The sequence below is a fragment of the Prionailurus bengalensis genome, chromosome X (genome assembly GCF_016509475.1).
Source record: "Prionailurus bengalensis isolate Pbe53 chromosome X, Fcat_Pben_1.1_paternal_pri, whole genome shotgun sequence".
Classification (NCBI taxonomy): domain Eukaryota; kingdom Metazoa; phylum Chordata; class Mammalia; order Carnivora; family Felidae; genus Prionailurus; species Prionailurus bengalensis.
In genome coordinates, this window is record NC_057361.1 from 99273789 (window position 1) to 99294344 (window position 20556).

Consider the following 20556-nt stretch of genomic DNA (forward strand, 5'->3'; position numbering starts at 1 on the left):
ATGTGTGTATACATATGCATGTATAATATTTCGGAATGGCTCAAATGGAATTACATATTTTTTCCCTGAGGATATCCTGAATTAAAAACAAAACAAAACTAAACTAAATGGGGAATGGGAAGAAAAAGCACAAAGTATTCAAAGTATTTCTACGCAGCTGACAGTGTGTTTATCTTAGTCTTGTCATATTTAGCAAAGAGAAAAAATACAGTAGGCCCACTTACATTTGAATTTCAGATAAACAACGAACAATGTTTTAGTTTAAGTATGTCCCATACAATAATAATACAGTATTAAATGGCTAATTTTTGTTGCAGAGAAGGTCATTATTGTACCTCCGCCACCACCTCTTAATTTTATTCCTTATAAGTTTTTCATTTTCTGTTTCAGAAGGGGAAGGGGGAGGCCGCCCCTGGTATCTGCAAGGTAGCAGAACGCTCAGGCCATGATCTTCTGTTGGACATAAACTCACACAACATTAACTTAAGAAGAAGTCACTAGGAGATTGATGAAGTGAGACAAAACAAAGCCAATTGATAATTTTGTCTAATCATAGCTAGAAAAGGTCACCGTGTCACTCAGAAAACACCAAACACCCCCCTCTCTTAGCCAAAATGGGTGACTGCTACTTTATCAATTACAGCTTTATTCCTGTTCTCTTCTGCCCTCCCTAGAGTTAAGATGTACTGAAGTGCCCAATGGTACAATTGCCCCTGCATCCTGACAGCAACTGATCTAGAGTGAACTCCCTCTTCCTTAGATCATCCCCCTGAGTCGCCCAAATAATACAATGGGTTCTTTCTAATGTCCTTTTACTGAAACGCCCCACACTTGCCTATGGTGTGCCTTCTCCCTCCCTGCAAAGAATAATGAACTCAACTTGTCAACTATGGGCATGTGCCCAGTGATCTTTGATTGAAGGGCATTGACGCGTTCCACTGCCTAGAATGTTCTTCCTCGGATATTTTCATAGCTCTTTCCCCTTAGTTCATTCTGTTGTTTGCTCATACATCATCTTTTCAGAGAAGTCTTCCCCGACCACACTATTTACAATAGCGCCCTCAAAGTTCTCCATCCCTTTATGCTGTTTATTTTTCCTCACATGTCACATTGCTATCTGGTATTATACATTTAGATGATACAGACACAAACATCTATGGTATGCCTTTCCCATTAGAATCTAAGTTTCATGAAGACTGGGACTTCGTCTTGAAGACTATATCCACACTGCCTACCACATTGCCTGGCACAGAGTGGGTATTAAGTGATATGTATTGAACGAACATATGAACGAATGGATTTTTATTGTGTCAGGGTTTAGAACGGTTTCATTTTGTCACATATTCATCATCAACCTTGTCATTTGGTCTTAGTCCTCCGTTTAGATTGGCTTGCTGCAAAACGTCTGTTCTTAATTTTTTTATTTTGACGCATGTCTTACTTGATTTGATTTCACGTTGCTGAGTAATTTTTCACAAAGAACTCATGGGGAGTATATTCCCTCAATTTTTTTTTCGTATTTGAAATATGCTACCTGGTGGTGGTGATGGTTGTTTTGTTTTGGTAGATTGTATTATTGTCAGCAATTGTCCACTTCCTCTTTCTGAGTAGGAGGGTTATCTATCCCTATCCAATTGACTTTAAGACGTTTTAAGAAGAATGAGAGAACCAGCAGTATCAAACATGTCACTTAAAGAGAAAATTGTTAGGATTAAGCAGCAAAGGGGATACAGATGAACAAGCAAATGTATATTTAGCACTTACTGGGTACCTGACACTCCTTCATTCAACATTAAGTAGCCATATCTATCTACCATTTATTAGATCCAGGCCGGCTCCACAAGAAAGTTACTGCTTGAGTTGCATCTTTCTGGAAGACCAGGCACTTGCCAAATAACAGGAGAGGCAAAGTGTGTGGCTATGAAAGGGATGGTTACTCCAAGTGCAGGGTTCTAGGCACAGACATGGAAGCGGTAAACAGCATGTCATATTTTGGAAACTGAAACTCAAAACAATTCTGTGGGAAGGTATTATTATCTCTGTTTTACAGATGAATAATCAGGCTCAAGGTCACACAGCTATTGAGTGGCCGTATCAGAATCCTAACCCATTCACATCTGCTCCTCTAGTCTTCGTTTTCCTGCTCTACCTTACTGTGGTTTCTTCTACTTGTGCAGTGAGCTAACTCTGTGAAGCTAAGCAAACTCCGAGGAAAGGCTCTAGGACTTGATGAATGCCATTTTAAAAATGTTTTAGCATCATCAACAGAATATATATTAAGCACCCACAAGATTCTCAGCATTTTGACACAGGAGAGGACAGTTGCTGTCCTCGTGGAATTCCTAATCAAGTTCAAACAAGGCAAACACTGACAATGTGGGTATACACCCTAACTGAGTCCATAATCAGCCAATCAAAAACCTTTCTGGAATGTGAAGCAGTTGATAACCTCCAAATCTGTTCTTTAAAATCTCCTGGGTCATTTCAAGCAGGATTAAGCCTGCAGATATAAAGGAAGTGAAAGGTGAAATAACTTGTCAAGAAACAGAAAATTAACCAAACTTTCCAATTACCTTGTCTGAAACGCAATTATTAAGGGCACTCAAATTTCTTGGTCTGCTCTGCTTTCCTACAAGGAACTTCCTTTCCTGATCATTGAAACCCCTTTAGTTATAGGTAGATTTTGTTTTGCTTTATTTTATTTTATTTTATTTTATTTTATTTTATTTTATTTTATTTTATTGTGAGAGAGAGTGCAGGAGGGGCAGAGAGAGAAGGAGAGAGACAGAATCCCAAGCAGGCTCTGCACTGTCAGCATAGAGCCCGATAAGGGGCTTGGGCTCACAAACCATGAGATCATGACCTGAGCTAACATCGGACACCTAGCCGAGGTAGCCACCAAGTCACCCTAGTAGCTTTTAAATTTTAGTTTAGCTTTTTTTCTGGGCTGGTGAGGGGTGTGTGGTGAGGGACACGGCCAGAAGAGAAGAGGTTTCCTATGTGGGCTCCACATTTTTAAAGCCCTTTCAGGAAAAGGGGGAAAGGCAAGGCAGTTCTTCTGGTGGCCTTGGTGCTATTAATGCTGTTGCAAAAGAAACTATGTTGCATCTTCCAGTTTACTGAGAGATAACCAAGGACACTTGGTATGAAGACCGCAGCTACTGCCACTGTGATCCCTATTTCAAATGTATGTCTCATTTTAGTTTTTTGTCAACTAAGCTACTGAAAGGTAAATAGGTCCTAAATTTTCAAGAAGTACTTTGTCCTGGTTCCTAAAAACATTTTTTTTTTTTTTGCTACTGAATTTTGGGAGAGGATGACTCAGGAAAATGGTCATTAATCTGCTAACTAGTTTGTTAAATCTGCTAACTCATTTTGTTAAGTACTCAATTCCAGGAAAACACTACCTTCTGCTTTAGTTTCCTTTATAACAGTGGACTCCTATTTCCTGTGAAATGTCTTTATATTAAACAATGGAACTCATAATTTTAAGTCCTAATTAAAATAAAAAACCAACAATGCAGTAATTCTCACATTAGTTTCTCACATTTCAAAATCTGGAAGAGCCTAAGGAATTTCATGTGAATTTCTTATTTCCATGCGAAAATACAACTCTAATACACCACTTAGGGGTTTTTTTGATACACCACTTTTATATTTTACTATGTGGCTTTACTTTATTGAGGAGAATGTAGAATAGATTAGGGATGGATCGATGGTGACATTCTTGTCCAATTTCATGTTAAACAAAATTAGATACAGTTAGATTTGTTTTCGTCCTGGAATATGCTGACATTTTCAGCAAGACAATTTGTAGCAAGGAAGCACAGGGATTCTGACTGAAAGGTAAATAGGTGCAAATTCAAGTTTTGAGGAATGGTTACAATGTTACCATATACATATATATATCCCTCAAAAATAAACATATATGGCTCGGCACCATCAGAGAGATCACCAACAGTGAGATCACGACCTGAGTGGAAGTTGGACTAACCGACTGAGCCACCCAGGCCCCCCTCCTATACATATTTTTTAAAAAAGAAAATGAAGGTAGTGAATGGCCTTAATTGTTGAAGCAAAAAGCCACTATTTTGGCTCCTTAGTTGGATACGATCAATAATCAGCCTAAAGGGAAATATTTTGCTCTACAAACACGCATTCTGTTTCTTCATTCATCATGGTACTCAGAAATGTATTACCGGAGAGTTTTAAAAAATTGCAACTCATTCATGCATTTATTCATTAAACAATTATTGAACACCCGACTATGTGTCAGACACTAAAACCCTCTGAGGAGGAAATGCTATGGAAATAAAAATAATAAATTAACAATGCAAGTATTAATTTATTCGTCTTTCAAGATATACAGCTCAAACAGGAATATTTGGTTGCTGTTTCCTTCTCTGTGTTCTGTACGTTGCACAAATACTTCTGTCGATGTTTGTGTACCCATCTACTGAGCTCTTTGGAAAGGGAGACCTTGGCCTACTCATTTTTGTATTCCACGCAACCTGAGGTTTGGTATAGCTCAGACAGGTGGTCAGTAAACGATAGCTGAAACGAAGGAATTTAAGATAGTACTGCTTCATTTAGTATTAAATTACGAAGACAGCCTGGGGTCCAAACACTAGATTTATTTCTTAAAAATAGTACTGTGATGTCGTTATCAACTTGTTATCCTAGAAACCTGAATCATCCTGAGTCGATCCATTTGATTTTATCATATTTATTCAGATTGTATTTCAAGGTGGCTTAGCATCCAAGAAACGGGCTGATCGAGCAGCTTCCAACTCGCAAACTCGTACAGTCTCTAAAAGTTTTTACGCCCTAGAGGCTGGCGCCGAATTTAGGTGAAAGCGACTCGCTTCCCTCCCATCCCACGCGGGTGCCGGCATGACCCCATCTTTCCCTTCCTTTTTTCCCACCCTTTCGCCCTCCGGAAAGGGCCGAACGCTCCCAGAGCTTCCCAGTCTCACTCCGCCCCCTGCGGAAGGAGCCGAAGGCAGAGCGGGACGCCGACGCGCGGCCGCCGAAGCGCGGCCGCCGGGAGCTCGGGCCCTTCCGGAAAGGCCCGAACCGCGTTCGGAGGAGGAGGGCGCCGAAGTGGAAGGCGCCCCCGCGCTGTGCCCTCTGTCGGCGGCGTGGGGCAGCTGTAGCAGCGGTGGCGGCAGCCGCGTCGACGTCGACCAAGACTGGAGCGACGTTTGAAGAAGCAGCCGAATCGCCACGGAGTCCGGCTTCTGGTTGTTGGAGGGTTCCCACCCGTCCGCGCGGCCCGACGAGGAGAAGCGGCGGCGCCGGGAAGCAGGTGAGGACCCGGCCGGGCGCCGGGAGAGGCGAGGGAGCGCGCCCGCTGCCTCCGTCGCCGGGCCGCGCCTGCGTTTGCATTCTCCTCACTTGAACCAGGAAGCGGCGGAGTCGGAGGCTCCGCTCCTCCGGCCCTTTCTTTGTGTGGGCCCGGGAGTGAAGGAGGGGACGAGCCCGGAGGGCCGCGGCGCGGTCCCCTCCGCCGTCAGGGGCCGGGGGGCTGCCGGTTCCCCGGGTAGGCCCGGCGCGTGGGGAGCCCGCCGCGGGGACCCACTTGGCTTTTCCCTCGCCCTCCGCCTGGCTTTTTGTGCCTGCTTTTTCTCCTCCTGGCCCCTACTTTGATTTAGAGCTTTTCTGCCCGGCCCATCCTCCCCTTCCGTCCCCTTCCCGGGGCATAACAATGCCGCCCGCTTGGCCTCATCCCCTCCCAACACCCCACCCTCGGCGTTCGCCACCTTCCACTTTCCCCGGCTCGCCGGAGGACCCCTGCCCTCGCCGTGCCGGTCGTAGCTCCTCCTGGATTTCCGGGACGCTGCCTTTTCGCGTGAATTGGGGTGAAAAACGTCGGTTGCAGCCGGCCGGGCGCAAATGGGGAAGAGGGGGTGGAGTAAGGAAGATGGGGTGCAGCTGCCGCAGGGAGCCGCGTGTCGGCTTGACTCCCTCGCGGATGGCGTTTCTCGCTTTTCCACCTTCACCTGCCCTCGGTCCGGGGTTTGCCTCACAGTGACGCGGAATGGCTTTTCCTTGGGCAGCTCGTGGGGAGGGTTCAGAGCGATTTGTGCGGTTCCCGGGCCCACCCTGACGGGGAGAAGCGGGAGGAAAGCCACACAAAATGAAACCAGTCCCCAGTGTCACCTGGACACGTACGTTCGATGCATTACCCCGTTCCAGGAACCCGTTTGCAAACGACAAAAATCGGATTCCGAAAAACCTGTCTACCCACTTAGCAGCGACTTCTGTCGAAATCCCCATATTTCGGAAGCCCTGGTTGCTGGCTCGCTGTCCAAAGGTCACCCTCTCTGATGAATGCCTTTATGGTCACCTGGAAATCCTTGGTACTGTTAAACGAGCAACGCCTTATAACGGATGGTGTTTGAAATCCTCATTTCTAGGCTTTTTGCCTACTTTTTGTTTTTAAGCTGTAATTTTGAAAATTTCGAAGAGGCTTGAGATGCCCTGCCCTCCACGTGTATATAACTTAAGCACTGTGATGACAGTGGTAGTGTTTTGGTAACTTTAAAGGGAAAGAATATTAGCAATAAAAGTGTGTGTGTGTGTGTGTGTGTGTGTGTGTGTGTGTGTTTACCTAAAGTACTTATCAGCTAATTGTTTGTACATACATAAAATATATGAAAGATAAATACATAAAAGCTACATAATATATTTAATACATGTATGCATTTTAAACAACTGCGCATCCTTATTACCAGGAGTATGTTCTGGAACATGCAAAAAAAGAATGTTTGGGGGGTGGTACACAGCATTGCTCTTTACTGACATCCTGCTCCCTTTTTCTAGAGTAACCGTCCGCTCTGTTCCAGTAAGTTTATGTTTTCATTGTCACTAACACATCAGGTATAAAAAAGTTCTCCTACCGCTGCCCATAATTCTTTACCAACAAATTGAAATGTTTTGTGTTTTCATGCAAATAAGCATTAAGAAATGGTGACTTGTCCTTAGTCTTATTTTTTCACAGAGGCATCTGTTGACTTCACTTGAAACCCTTTACAAGTCACGTCTGGAGATTGTAAGAGTAGAGAGGTGAGGGGAAGGGGCAAGGAGGATGAGGAGAGGGGAGAAGGTAAAAAAAAAAATAGTGTTTCATAGTTTATCTAGATGTGGCACTCCGAGTTAAATAAGAACAGAAAAATAATGGGCAGTCTAGAGGTAATGATTGTCAGGGTTGATAAACACTAATTCAGTTTCTGGCTGCAGGGAGTAGCTTTTGAATATGTTCTTAAAGATGAGTTAAAATTTAGAAAGTATAGAATGGATATTGCACACACCAAGCTCCTCTGACACTGAAGTCGTTCGTTTACAGGCGAAATGACTTCTGTGTGTTCACGACGAAGACTTCATGAAGTTTTAAGACCGTTAAAAATGAACTCTTAACTCTTCTTGAGGACAAAACCCCAAAACTGGAACCAAGAAAATTCATTCTAATCTGAAGAAATTCTCAGTGGTGATGCAGGTATCTGAGATCCAGAGGAAGAGATATTACTATTCAAATCTGTAGATCAGTTAAAAACTTGCTTGTCTCTTCTCGGGGGGACGTCATGAGATTTGTCGCGTGGTCCAGAAACCAGCCTGCGTGAACAATTTATATACAAGCCAAAAAGTTAGGCCAACCTTCAGTTAAAACCTGATGCCTGGCGACGCCGTGCTGTAGCTTACATTCGGAATGATAAAGTACTTTTGGTTCTCTTTTCTAATCTTCTCCCACCCCCTCCTCCTCCCTTTCTCTTATAGGCATGGAGAGTAGAAAACTGATTTCGGCTACAGACATTCAATACTCTGGCAGTCTGCTGAACTCCTTGAATGAGCAGCGTGGCCGTGGACTCTTCTGTGATGTTACCGTCATCGTGGAAGACCGAAAATTCCGGGCCCACAGGAATATTCTCTCAGCTTCTAGTACTTACTTCCATCAGCTCTTCTCGGTTGCTGGGCAAGTTGTTGAACTGAGCTTTATAAGAGCAGAGATCTTTGCAGAAATTCTCAATTATATCTATAGTTCTAAAATCGTTCGTGTTAGATCAGATTTACTTGATGAGCTGATTAAATCAGGACAGTTGTTAGGGGTTAAATTTATAGCAGAGCTTGGTGTCCCATTGTCACAGGTTAAAAGCATCTCAGGTACAGCTCAGGATGGTAATGCAGAGACCTTACCACCTGGTTCTGGTGACAAGAACCTTGAAATGCCAAAATCAAAAGATGAAGCCCAAGATAACGGGGCCACTATAATGCCTATTATAACAGAGTCTTTTTCCTTATCTGCTGAAGATTATGAGACAAAAAAGATTATTGTTACCGATTCAGACGATGATGACGATGATGTCATTTTCTGCTCTGAGATTCTGCCCGCAAAGGAGACTTTGCCGAGTACCAATGCAGTGACACAGGTCCAGCCTAACCCAGGTTCCGTTGCTATTTCAGATGTTGCTCCTGGTGCTAGTAATAACTCTCCCCCTTTACCAAATGTCACACCTACTCAGAAACTTCCTACTGCTGTGAATCAGGCAACTCTGAGCCAGACACAAGGAAGTGAAAAATTGCTGGTGTCTTCAGCCCCGACACATCTGACTCCCAACATTATTCTGTTAAATCAGACACCACTTACTACACCACCAAATGTCAGTTCTTCACTTCCAAATCATATGTCTCCTTCGATCAATTTACTTGTGCAGAATCCGCAGACACCAAACAGTGCTATTTTAACAGGAAGCAAGGCCAATGAAGAGGAGGAGGAGGAAATTATAGATGATGATGATGACACTATTAGCTCCAGTCCAGATTCGGCCGTCAGTAACACATCTTTGGTCCCACAGGCTGAAATCCCCCCGAATGCCACTTTTGATGGACCATTGATACAGAAGATGCAGGTTCCTACACTTCTGCAAGAGCCACTTTCTAATTCTTTAAAGATTTCAGATATAATTACCAGAAACACTAACGATGCAGGTTTAGGATCAAAGCATCTAATGGAGGGTCAGAAGATCATTACTTTAGATACAGCCACTGAGATTGAAGGCTTGTCAACGGGTTGCAAGGTTTATGCAAATATCGGTGAAGATACTTATGACATAGTGATCCCAGTCAAAGATGACCCTGATGAAGGGGAGGCCAGACTTGAGAATGAGATACCAAAAACATCTAGCGGTGAGACGGCAAACAAGCGTATGAAAGTAAAACACGATGATCACTATGAGTTAATAGTAGATGGGAGGGTCTATTATATCTGTATTGTGTGCAAGAGGTCCTATGTCTGTCTGACAAGCTTGCGGAGACATTTTAACATTCATTCTTGGGAGAAGAAGTATCCTTGCCGTTACTGTGAGAAGGTATTTCCTCTGGCAGAATATCGCACAAAACATGAAATCCATCACACGGGGGAGCGAAGGTATCAGTGTTTGGCCTGTGGCAAATCTTTCATCAACTATCAGTTTATGTCTTCACACATAAAGTCAGTTCATAGTCAGGACCCTTCCGGGGACGCAAAGCTTTATCGTTTACATCCGTGCAGGTCCTTACAGATCAGACAATATGCGTATCTTTCTGATAGGTCAGGCTCTATGCCTGTAATGAAGGATGATGGTATTGGGTATAAGGTTGATGATGGGAAAGAACCTGCCGTAGGGGCCGCATCTACTCCTCAGAACAAGCCAATGACCTGGGAAGATATTTTTATTCAGCAGGAAAATGATTCCATTTTTAAACAGAATGTAACAGATGGCAGTACTGAGTTTGAATTTATAATACCTGAATCTTACTGAATTTGGAAGTATCAGAAACTCTGGTTTGCATTAAGGGGCAAGGGTTTCAGAAAACCTGTAACACAAATTAAGGTGAAAACGAGTTAATTTGATCTGCCACGCCATCTGAAGGCAGTCTACTTGGATTATTTGTTGATAATTTTTAGAAGCAAATCGTTCCGAAAGTTTGAGTAGAGATTGAGAAGTTTCCCCCCCTCCCAAGTATCTGTTTATATAGTTCTCTTTCAGCTCATTTTTAAGAGGCAAACAACAAAAGCTTGGAGAGATAGTTTCCTGAATAGAATTTTAAAGCAGTCTGAATGTTCTTTAAAAATAACTGGAGTTATTAGCTTACCCTAGTATATCTTCCAACGTTCCCCTTCCATGTTAGCACTTTACTGCTGAATTCTCAATTTTGTTAATATTGAGACTATAAATGTGTGTTGTGTTTTGGATATGGCATAAAAAGTAAACAAGAACTTCTAAAGTTGTTCTGGAAAATTTCAGAGTAAGTCTCTGCTTGGTTGTGTATTCTGCTAGTCCAAATGGATAGCAACCTCCTGCCTCCCTCCCGCCATGAAGATGGCCATGCAGACAAGTGTCTCATCTGAAGAAAGAGTTTTTAGTTCATTAGAGTTAAGTTGTAAGTTTCACTTTTCTTGCCATTGTCTGGAAAGGACTTTGGTGGCTGGACTACTGTATATATATACCTTTGCAGTGTGGTCTCCGTGGGCGAAAGTGTTCACGGAAAACAAATCTCTGTATTGCAGACTGGAGGAGAGGAAGAGTTCTGTTGGTTTGTTTTGAATTCTGTGTTCTTACGTGATAGAGAGCGGAGGTGAATGGTGATTTCCTTTTTGTTCCTATGGTTAAAAATATTCCCTTGGGAAATTTCAAAGTTTGAATTTGAAAGCCACCAAATAAATCTTTCATTATGTATAAATCTTTATAAATGATAGATTCCATAAATGAGACTCCTACATATTTTAGGCGGGAGGCTACTGGTATATATTTTTAAATGTTCATATTACTTAGAATTTCTAATAGGAAGTTTTTGTTTGAAATAGTTGAATCCGTGATCTAGTATTTTCCTTTCGGCAAGACCTTTTAGGTTGTTACCCCTTCTGAAGTTAAGTTCCATTCCATCTGCAAAGTGCTGCAATATTATAGCAATCAGAAACTGTATATGGAATGTTCTAGAGGCTTGTTGATTCCCATTTCTCTTGAGAACAATAAGTATACCTTTCTTCCTTTTAAAATGACACCTATTTAAACACTTAGAAAATAAAGTCAAAACTCACTGAAGTGCTAGTACTAAAAGGAAGCAGGTTGGAACAAATGTATAGCCTAGCCTTTGTAACAGGATTAACTTGTTGAACTTCTGTAAATTACTTTTTGCAAAGGAAAAAAATTAATAGATACTAAAAAAGATTGTTGTGCATAGTTGTTAGTCATTTGTAACCTTGCTTAAATATTTCTTAATTCAACATAGATATTTTCTTCTCTTTAACCACGTATTTTTAAAAATAGTCTATTTCTTGACTCGGAACTTAAAGCTTTAATCATAATTTCTCATGTATGCATCATTCTTCTGATGGCGAGCTAGATTTGAAGATAATGGTTTCAGTGTTTCAGTTGGCAGTGGAGGGTCTCAGGCCTCCGTATTTGCAATAATACAAGAAGAAAGAAAAATATTATAATGGTTTGCTTACAGAGGGCTAGAGTGATGTGCATCTGACTGTTTCCTGTTCTGTGAGTCTAGACCTTCAAACCATTTTGTAAGCTAATCCTTGGAAGATTTTTAAGTTACCTTACAATTTAAGACTGTGATCTCCGGAATCACAATATCTGTTTAATTTCTGTGTGGATATTGACAACATTACTCTTTGACTATACGGTGCACTCGGAAATATTTTCAGTGGAAATTTGAGTTTCATTAATGTTGTTTTACCAGTTAGACATAATTACTTCAGCAAGTGTGAATGATACCGATGCCAGCAGAACTTCCAGAACTTTCAAACTCAACTGCTAAGAAAACGAGTTGATCGTAACAAAACTTGAGAGTTTCTACAAGGCTATTATGACAAACCAGTTCTGTAATGGAAAACTCTCCATTTTGAGTAATACGGATCTAACTATTTGCTGCTGCTGTGCTCTATGTAAATTCTGAATATAAAACTTAAACTCTGTGCCTAATGAAGGTATCTTCTAGAGTTTCTTGGGAGAAGGAAAACTGGAAAATTAACTTGTATTTTTGCCAGAAGACTCTTCCCTGCGATGTATGTCAGGGTCTTCAAGAAGTTTCTATATCCAAAGTTCAGAATTCGTGTGGCATACTCGTTCGGGGCTGAAACCATTCACCCCCAGGATTCATTGGGTTGGAAATCTGTAGCAAGATTCTGTTTAAAACTTAACATGGTGTTTTCCTATTTAATATTTAGTTTTCTGGCTATTAGATCCCTTCTTTTTTTCTTTTAAGTTGGCTTCAAGTTTGCTCCTGTGCTAAATTACCTGTAAATGTTCTGGATAGAAACTGTTTGAAATAGCATTTTGTTAAAAAGAGATGATAGAAAATGAAATGCTCAAAGTAAGCAAAGATTTTAAAATGCCATAAGAATCTTGCAAGATTTACTTTAAAATGTATTTGAAATGATCATTATCGTTTCGGTGGTAATGATCCCCCCATACAACTACTACGAGGAATTGATGTTGTATTTTTTCCATTGTACCAAAAAGATAAATGGTTAAAAATGGTCAAGGTATTTTGTATTGTCAAGGCATGCATATTCTAAAGGATTAAATGTTAATTCAACAGCACTGGCTTCCTCACCTGTCCATCATCTGACTCTACCCAATACTGTAATGTTCATACTTGTACAATCTTCCCTGTCATATGACTTTAAGTTCTTTTCATTAACCATTACCTGGTATTAGTTCATAGAGCTTCTTATGGCAAAAATAAAATGTTATAATTCTGATTTTTTTGAGCGTATTTTTTACGAGATTATCTTTCAGAAATTACGTGGACTTGGGGCGCCTGGCTGGCTTCAGCCGGTAGAGCATGCCGGGGGTCTTCAAGCCCCACATTGGCCATAGAGCTTACTTAAGAAAAGGAAATTGTATAGACTTTACTCTTCTGTTGTTTTTCAGTTTTTGTAGTAGGAGACTGGGGGTATTTCTGACGGCAGCATAACAAAACTACTAGGTTTGTAGGAGTGCTGACAATACCGACTCCATCTTTGGCTCTCCATCTTAGTCATGTCTGTGCGATGACCTCCCTTGGGGCTACATGGGCCAGGCCCCCTTGGAGGTTAATGTATGTCCTGACCAGAATGCAGGAAGGCTTGTTTTGAGCTTTCCTAAACGTGTTTAAACACCTAGCAGAGCTGACCATTTCTTCCCCTCCCCTCTGGCACACAGATGGCACCACTTTAGATAAAACTACACTTTGACCTCACCACCATGCTCTGTAAAATCTGTGGATTAAGGCCCGTGCTTTGTGGAGAATAGCTTCGCAGCACCTGGGTTGTCGTCCGCTCCATCCCCCACCCCCCGCCCCAGCCAGTAAGTTGCCCGGAGGGAAACTCTGGAAGCCAAGCCGAATGGAGTGGCTTGCTGCTTCCTGGTTTGGTCTCAAGATGCCTTCTCAGTCTGGATGACACTTTACTGCCACCCGCCCCCCCCCCACCTTCTAACAGGTTTCGCTTGTGGGTTAATTGCATCCTTGTGGTATCTTGAGCCACATTAGTCCAAAGTGAGTAGGCTGTTGTCTGTCACTGGCTTTGGGGTGTCTGTGATACTTTTGTACGTTCCATGAAGACGCACGTAAGTGAATAAGGAGGAGGACGGTTTTATTAATCTGAAACATCACAAAAGCAGTCTGGGTTCCCAACATGGCAGTGATACAGATTTTAAGCAACATCCAGTTTATACAGGTTCTGGATTAATATTTTAATGTTTCATGCCCAGTTCAATACTTTAAAGCAGAATTAGGAATAAAGCAGTAAATATTACAAAATGCAGTCAAGGTCCATATTGGAAATAGAAATTCCTTCATTACAGCAAATGTATTGCAAAAGAGTAAAGCAGCAAATATTAATTTTTCTAAGGTAACATGCACTGTATAGAATTCAATGTAATAAAAAAGAAGCTGCTCAAATTAAGTGTTACAAAATCTATTCTGTTTCAAGTTATTTTGTAAAGTAAGAAAAATACATAGAAATGAGTCAGAGTCTTAACACTTTAAGAAATGTGATAAATGTAGGATATACTGTGTACTGGTGCCTTTTAAAAAATCAAATACTCATACACGTTCACTAAAGCAAAAGGTAAAGTGTAAATGGCAAAAAATGTCATTGAGTCTTACAAGGTGGTATTTGTATAGTAAGTCAATTGGTTACTAGTCCCTTTTTGAAATCCAATAGAATTTAATATGCTCAGAAGTGTAGAAAATAATAGTAATTCTACGTAACACAAAAGGATCATTTTCGTTTTCCCGATTTGAACTCTGGATGAGACATCATTCACGGTGCCGGAAGTTAAACCGAATGCTTTGCAAACATTGATTTGTGAACAACGGGTGCACTTGTCGTGCCTTGCTAATTCTCGATGGCTGGGTGTCTACAAGGTAGATGGGAGCACCAGCATTTGCCTGCTACCTCGATCGAATCCATCAAGTCGGGAGGTAGCGAAATTGGCTGGAAAATTTTCCAGTATGTGTTCTGTGTTTGCAGAACTGTCTAATTAGGTACCCTCCTGTAGCCCCTGTATTTTTACATTATACAAGTGTAGGATTAGCAGCCTGCCTTTAAATCAGTCAATCCTCAGGTTAGCGTAAGATCGCAGTGAAAGTGTTCATTCTGAAGTTGAAGGCATGGGTGCCAGAGTGTTAAATTCGTCAGGTTGATGGTTTAAAGCTATGTGTAATTAAAAGAACTGTACAAACACCTACCACAATGTGCCAGATGGATTTTTAAATCTACGGTAACACTTAAGAATTTGTCAGGTTGGCGACTTTTGAGGTTTTGCAGACTTAAAGCGGCATTGTGACACTTTCATAATCTTGAACACTGTCGTGATTGGTCTCCACACAAAAAAGGATGATTCTTTCGGGGTGGGGTGCAGGATACGTGCGGTCTGCTGGGATCGAAGCACAATATTTGGAGATTAAATAGTCACAAAGATTAGTAACAATTCCTATCACCACCCAAGAACCTAATCTGGCATTTTTAACCGTCAGATTTCTATCTCCCGTAGCAAATGTCTTTTGTAGTACCGCGTCCTGCAGTGGAACCGCGGTCTCCTAAGTTACCGGATGTAGAACTGAGATCTACTCACAGCACTTCACATGTCACTCTTTGTATTTCAGTGCTTCCTAAACAATCAACCCTGTTCCCGCTAGTCGAGGGAATATTGCACTTTTCCCTTTGGGAGGTACTGATAACAAAAGCTTGAGCTGAATGATCACAACAGCCATTTTTACAATACTCACGGAGAAGAAAAGGAGTACAAGATACGGGCAGCGTTTTTCAACATCCAGACAAAAGCAAACAAAATCTTAGCCGGAACGCTCTGTGTTGGAACCACTGCGTAGCTCCATCATCTGGGAAATTTTCCTTAGGGACCGACGTTGGCGGTAGGGAAAGATAGGGCCCGTAAGCCAGGTGCTTCAACCAAGGTGCTAGGGTGGCAATCTACAAGCGTCCGAGGAGGCCCCTGCATTTACACAGAGTGAAACAGGCGGTGACCGCGCTTCTGCAGAGCGCAGACGCCAAGCCTGTGGGAAATGCAGGTCCGCGCGGGACACGCCTCTTGCTGGGACGGCTCCGCAGCCTTGCTTAAAGAGTGTGTTGCTGCCCTTCTTGGAAGCACTGGGTTCAGCCTAGCCACCCCTGCTCTGCACTGATGACGCAGAAGCTTCATCCCTATCTTTCCCTGGCTTGGCAAGCCTCTGTAAAACCGTATGCGTAAGAATCACACCTTAAACGTTGTACCCTACACACTTCCACTAAAGCAGAAATACAAAAGCCACAATAATCTCGATAGCCAACAGGCATTCCTCTTTAGGGGCTGTAAGGTGGTGGTTTTTCAAAAGGCGGGTAATAGGGTGGAGAGTAGCGGGGTGGTGCGCTGGAGGACCACATGTAGCTGGGCGAAGGCGAGGCGGACTGGGGCTCATCAGAAAGTCCGGAAGGAGGGGAGGACGGAAAGACACCCGAATGCTGTGTGATAAGAACAGAACATCAGGTTAGGCAGCCAGGTGGCAAGTCCTCCGAAGTGCATGTTATTTAAAAACGCATTTGGACCGCGTTTGCTTCTGTTTGGAAGCACAGAGCGCTCCCACACCTCGCAAAGATCACGAGGGGCGGGGGCTGGTCCCACTCTCTCCCAGTCACGCTACAAAGCTCCCGCACAGACAGCACGGCATCCTCCTTCCCGGCCCCTTGAGCCCTGCATCCAGTTCCCGATTCTTGTCGCTCCTGCTTCTGTGTCGTCCCTCCAACCCGCCACTCCCTTTTCCACATTCACAACCCAAGCCTTCGCTACCCCTCCCTCAAGCTATGGCAACAGCATCCCAGCTAAGTCTCCGAAACAAAGGTGCTCCGGGCCTTAAGCACATCTGAGGTGGGACGCCTGGGCGGCTCAGCCGGTTAAGCGTCCGACTCTTGATTTCGGCTCAGGTCACGATCTCAGTTCAAGCCCCGCATGGGGCTCTGCGATGACAGTGCAGAGCCTGCTTGGGATTCACTCTCTCTCCCTCTGCCCCTCCCATGCTCTCTCACTCTCTCAGAGAAAATTTTAAAAATAAAGAAAACTTAAAAGAACATCTGAGGTTAAGCCAGTAATACCTGGGAAAGTCTTTGCTACCAGAATAGATCACGGAGCCCATCTCGCAGACCAAAACCCAAAACAGAAACTAAGGTCAGAGAGGTTAAATGGTGTCTTGGACCTGGGCTCTTTTAAGTCCAGCAACTTCTGTTTCATCTTACTCGTGGCCCACCACCTCCAAGTTCAGGGGAGGGCAGAGGAACACGGGCATGGAGGTGAGACTACCAATGGCAAGCACAAGGAGCGATTTGTCAGGTTGCAGAGACACAGGATTCAATGTGACTTTGTGTTGTCTTTGGGAAGAGAGAGGATATAGATTAAAAAAAAAAAAAACACAGTGGGGCGCCTGGGTGGCTCAGTCGGTTGAGCGTCTGACTTCGGCTCAGGTCATGAGCTCGCAGTCTGTGAGTTCGAGCCCCACGTCAGGCTCTGTGCTGACCGCTCAGAGCCTGGAGCCTGTTTCGGATTCTGTGTCTCCCTCGCTCTCTGCCCCTCCCCCGCTCATGCTCTGTCTCTCTCATTCTCAAAAATGAATAAATGTTAAAAACAAACAAACAGTGAATTAACTCATGAGGAGTCATTTGCTACTTCTCTTTCCCTGGCCCATGTATATATAGACCCCTGACCCGAACGGTTTTCCTGCTCAAGGAGAGTTGGCCTGTTTTGTTCATTGCTGTATCCCCCAGAGCTGACAACAGTGCTTGGCAAGTAGCAGGTGCTCAATAAATGTTGAATGAGTGACTGTAACCTCAGGACTACAGAAGATGAACTTGGCATGTGTTTTAAAAATAAAATCCATTTTCAAAGAATACAGTCACATCTTGTAGGTATCGCCGCCTTGCTCCAGCGGCGGGACGTGGCTGAGGCGTGAAGGCCGGAGGGGGGTACGGGGATGGCGGGAGGCCAGAGGCCAGTTCTAGGCTCCCAGGAAGAGTGCACATAATAAACCAATGGACAGGGTGGAGAACTGCAGTTTTCGGGCACGGCTTAGCTCTAGGAGGAACTGGTGTATTAAAAACAAACAAACAGGGGCGCCTGGGTGGCACAGTCGGTTAAGCGTCCGACTTCAGCCAGGTCACGATCTCGCGGTCCGTGAGTTCGAGCCCCTCGTCAGGCTCTGGGCTGATGCCTCGGAGCCTGGAGCCTGTTTCCGATTCTGTGTCTCCCTCTCTCTCTGCTCCTCCCCCGTTCATGCTCTGTCTCTCTCTGTCCCAAAAATAAATAAACGTTGAAAAAAAAATTTATAAAAAAACAAACAAACAAACAAACAAAAAGACCCACTTACACCAAAATTTCTCAAGAGTTCAAGTGCAGTTTGGGATGGTCGTTCCTTTACTTTGTTCACCTGGCCAGAGTCTGAGTGGATCATGTCATTTTTCCAGGCCTGGGGCAATCTAGAGTCAGCCTCCACGTGAGATTTCTTTTTATTTATTTCTTTTTTAAAATTTTGTTAATGTTTATTCATTTTTGAGAGACAGACACAGAGCATGAGTGGGGGAGGGGCAGAGAGCGAGGGAGACCCAGAATCCGAAGCAGGCTCCAGGCTCTGAGCTGTCAGCACAGGGCCCGACGCGGGGCTAAAACTCATGAACCACGAGATCATAACCTGAGCTGAAGTCGGATGCTCATCCGACCGAGCCACCCAGGCGCCCCTCTTTTTCTTTTTTAAAGTTTATTTATTTATTTTGACAGAGAGCACAAGCAGGTGAGGGGCAGAGACATGGAGAGACAGAATCCCAAGCAGTCTCCGCACTCTCAGCGCAGAGCCTGATTCGGGGCTCGAACTGACGAACCGTGAGATCATGACCTGAGAGGAGATCAAGAGTCAGACGCTTAACCGACTGGGCCCCTGAGGCGCCCCGCTGACATGAGATATCTGGAGCCTGAGACCATCTGGGTGAGTCTCCTTATCCCCAGTCCTCACCCCTGCACTCCTTAGAAAGGGATGTCCAGGTTTCTAGGTGTTGCTTGAGACACCGAAATACCTGTCCACATAACGCTGGGACCGACAAGAGATGTAGGTGTCATTATTCCCTCCACCTCCCCCACCCCATCTATTATTTCACCCTGAGTGAAGGAACGTCAAAGGTCATAGAAACTGCAGAGCCTTTAAAGACAAAACAACTTGGGGCACCTGGGTGGCTCAGCCGGCTAAGCATCTATTTTTTTTAATTTTTTCTTCTTTTAATGTTTATTCATTTTTCGAGAGAGAGAGAGAGAGAGAGAGAGACAGCGCAAGCAGGGGGCAGAGAGAGAGGGGGACACAGAATCCGAAGCAGGCTCCAGGCTCTGAGCTGTCAGCACAGAGTCGGACACAGGGTTCGAACTCACAAACCTCGAGATCATGACCTGAGCCAAAGTCCTACGCTTAACGGACTGAGCCACCCAGGTGCCCCAAGGGCCTGACTCTTGATTTCAGCTCAGGTCATGATCTCACAGTTCGTGGGTTCGGAGCCCTGCGTCGGGCTCTGTGCTGAGCGTGGAGGCTGCCTGGGATGCTCTCTCTCTCCCTCTGTCTCTGCCCCTCTCCCACCCGTGTGCCCTGTCCCTCTTTCCAAACAAATAAACTTTAAAAAAAAAACCAAGACATTCGTATGGTGACTGCCTCGTCTTCCATTCTGCGCTACAGAACTCTCTCCTTTTCCCCCTCCCTCATCTTCAACCAAGAGCACTGTCCTCTCAGCCGGAGAGGAGGGCAAAACCCAGCGGGGACAAGAGTCCCCACGCACGGGGACGCGGTCCTCTGCCCTTCTGGATGCCGCTACAGGCCGGTTTTAGGCGCTGCCAGCCCCAGGCGGGAGGCGCAAGCTCCCCACCGCGCGGCTAGGAGGCGGCTGTGTCCCGGGAGGTAGGCACAGGCCACCGCGGGCGGCAGTTGCACGCGGTGGTAGTGGAAGGGGGCGGCACGACAGCCTTTGGTTTTCACTTCTCACTTTCGCGGCTGGGAAGTATTCAAGCGGACGGGGGTGGGATGATTCTCGCTTGGCTTTGGCGGCGGCGCCGGGAGTCTTCTTAAGGATAACATGGGAGGACTGGGGAGCTAACTGGCTGCAGTCCACACACCCTTGGGGCTGGGGGTGGGGCCCACAGTACCAGCGCGTCGTTTCCTAGCAACAGGCAGGCACCTTGGGAAGGATTTGGCTCTGTTGCAGCTGGGGAGCTGGCCTGGTGCATTTGGGCTCCTGCCTAGGAGTCGACTCCACTAATGGGACGGGCAGCTCAGAAGAACAGAGCTCTGAGCCCTTGTAGCCACAAAGCATGAAAAGCATCTAAATAGCCTACTGCGGGGCCTACGTCGGTGCATTCAAGCTTCCCGAAGCAGGGGAGGCGAGGCACAGGCTGGTGGTGCTTCCAGAGGAGGGCCACCCTGTCAGGACACACACACGGCTCTCCTCTCCCACCCTAGCCTGCCCCCTGTCTGCCGGGTGGCGGACCCACACTCTCCAGGACGAGCGAGCGTGCCCTTCTGTCACGCGTGCTTCTCTCTCTTCGGGAGCACTGGGAGGCAGTGACTCTGAAGAGAGCCCTGTTCCCCGGGCCAGGTGACCAAGGTCACAGCGGAAGATGCTGTGTCCCCAGGGTAAAATCCAGGCTTTCTTGATTCTTTACATGCCCCCTAGGTTTCTGTTGCTGCCCCAGAAAGCGAGGCCAGGGGAGATGGAGAGAAGAGTGGATAAAAGCAAGAGGAAGAAAAAAGGGGATGGGTCAGAAATGAGAGAGAGAGAGAGAGAGAGAGAGAGAGAGAGAGAGAGGGACAAAGTTGGTAGGAGAGGGGAAATAAAGAGAACAGTTGAGTGGCAGCCGCTACCACCTTCTGAGGCTCTCGGCCACCTGGGCCGTACGCTGTCCCCCCTCCCCCCGGACCAAGCAATCCTTTCAGCAAATGGGCCTAGTTTTGGGGTGCCTGGGTGGCTCAGTCAGTTGAGTGTCCGACTCTTGATTTCAGCTCAGG

The 20556-nt window shown here is 44.8% G+C and overlaps 2 protein-coding genes across 3 annotated transcripts in view; one reads left to right on the forward strand and one right to left on the reverse strand.

Annotated features, from left to right (window-relative positions):
* Nucleotides 1–5003: 5003 nt before the first annotated feature.
* Nucleotides 5004–12754, forward strand: ZBTB33 (zinc finger and BTB domain containing 33). The gene is made up of 2 exons (XM_043571620.1): nt 5004–5308; nt 7777–12754. Exon 2 carries the CDS (start codon nt 7779–7781, stop codon nt 9795–9797), a length of 2019 nt encoding a protein of 672 aa, XP_043427555.1. The 5' UTR covers nt 5004–5308; nt 7777–7778; the 3' UTR covers nt 9798–12754.
* Nucleotides 12755–13610: 856 nt separating this feature from the next.
* Nucleotides 13611–20556, reverse strand: part of TMEM255A (transmembrane protein 255A) — a 56745-nt gene continuing 49799 nt past the window's right edge. For both annotated transcript variants that reach the window (XM_043571561.1, XM_043571560.1), the window contains one exon: nt 13611–15997. In XM_043571561.1, coding sequence (XP_043427496.1) covers nt 15839–15997 — 159 coding nt within the window. In that variant the 3' untranslated portion in view covers nt 13611–15838. The remainder of the gene's footprint in view (nt 15998–20556) is intronic.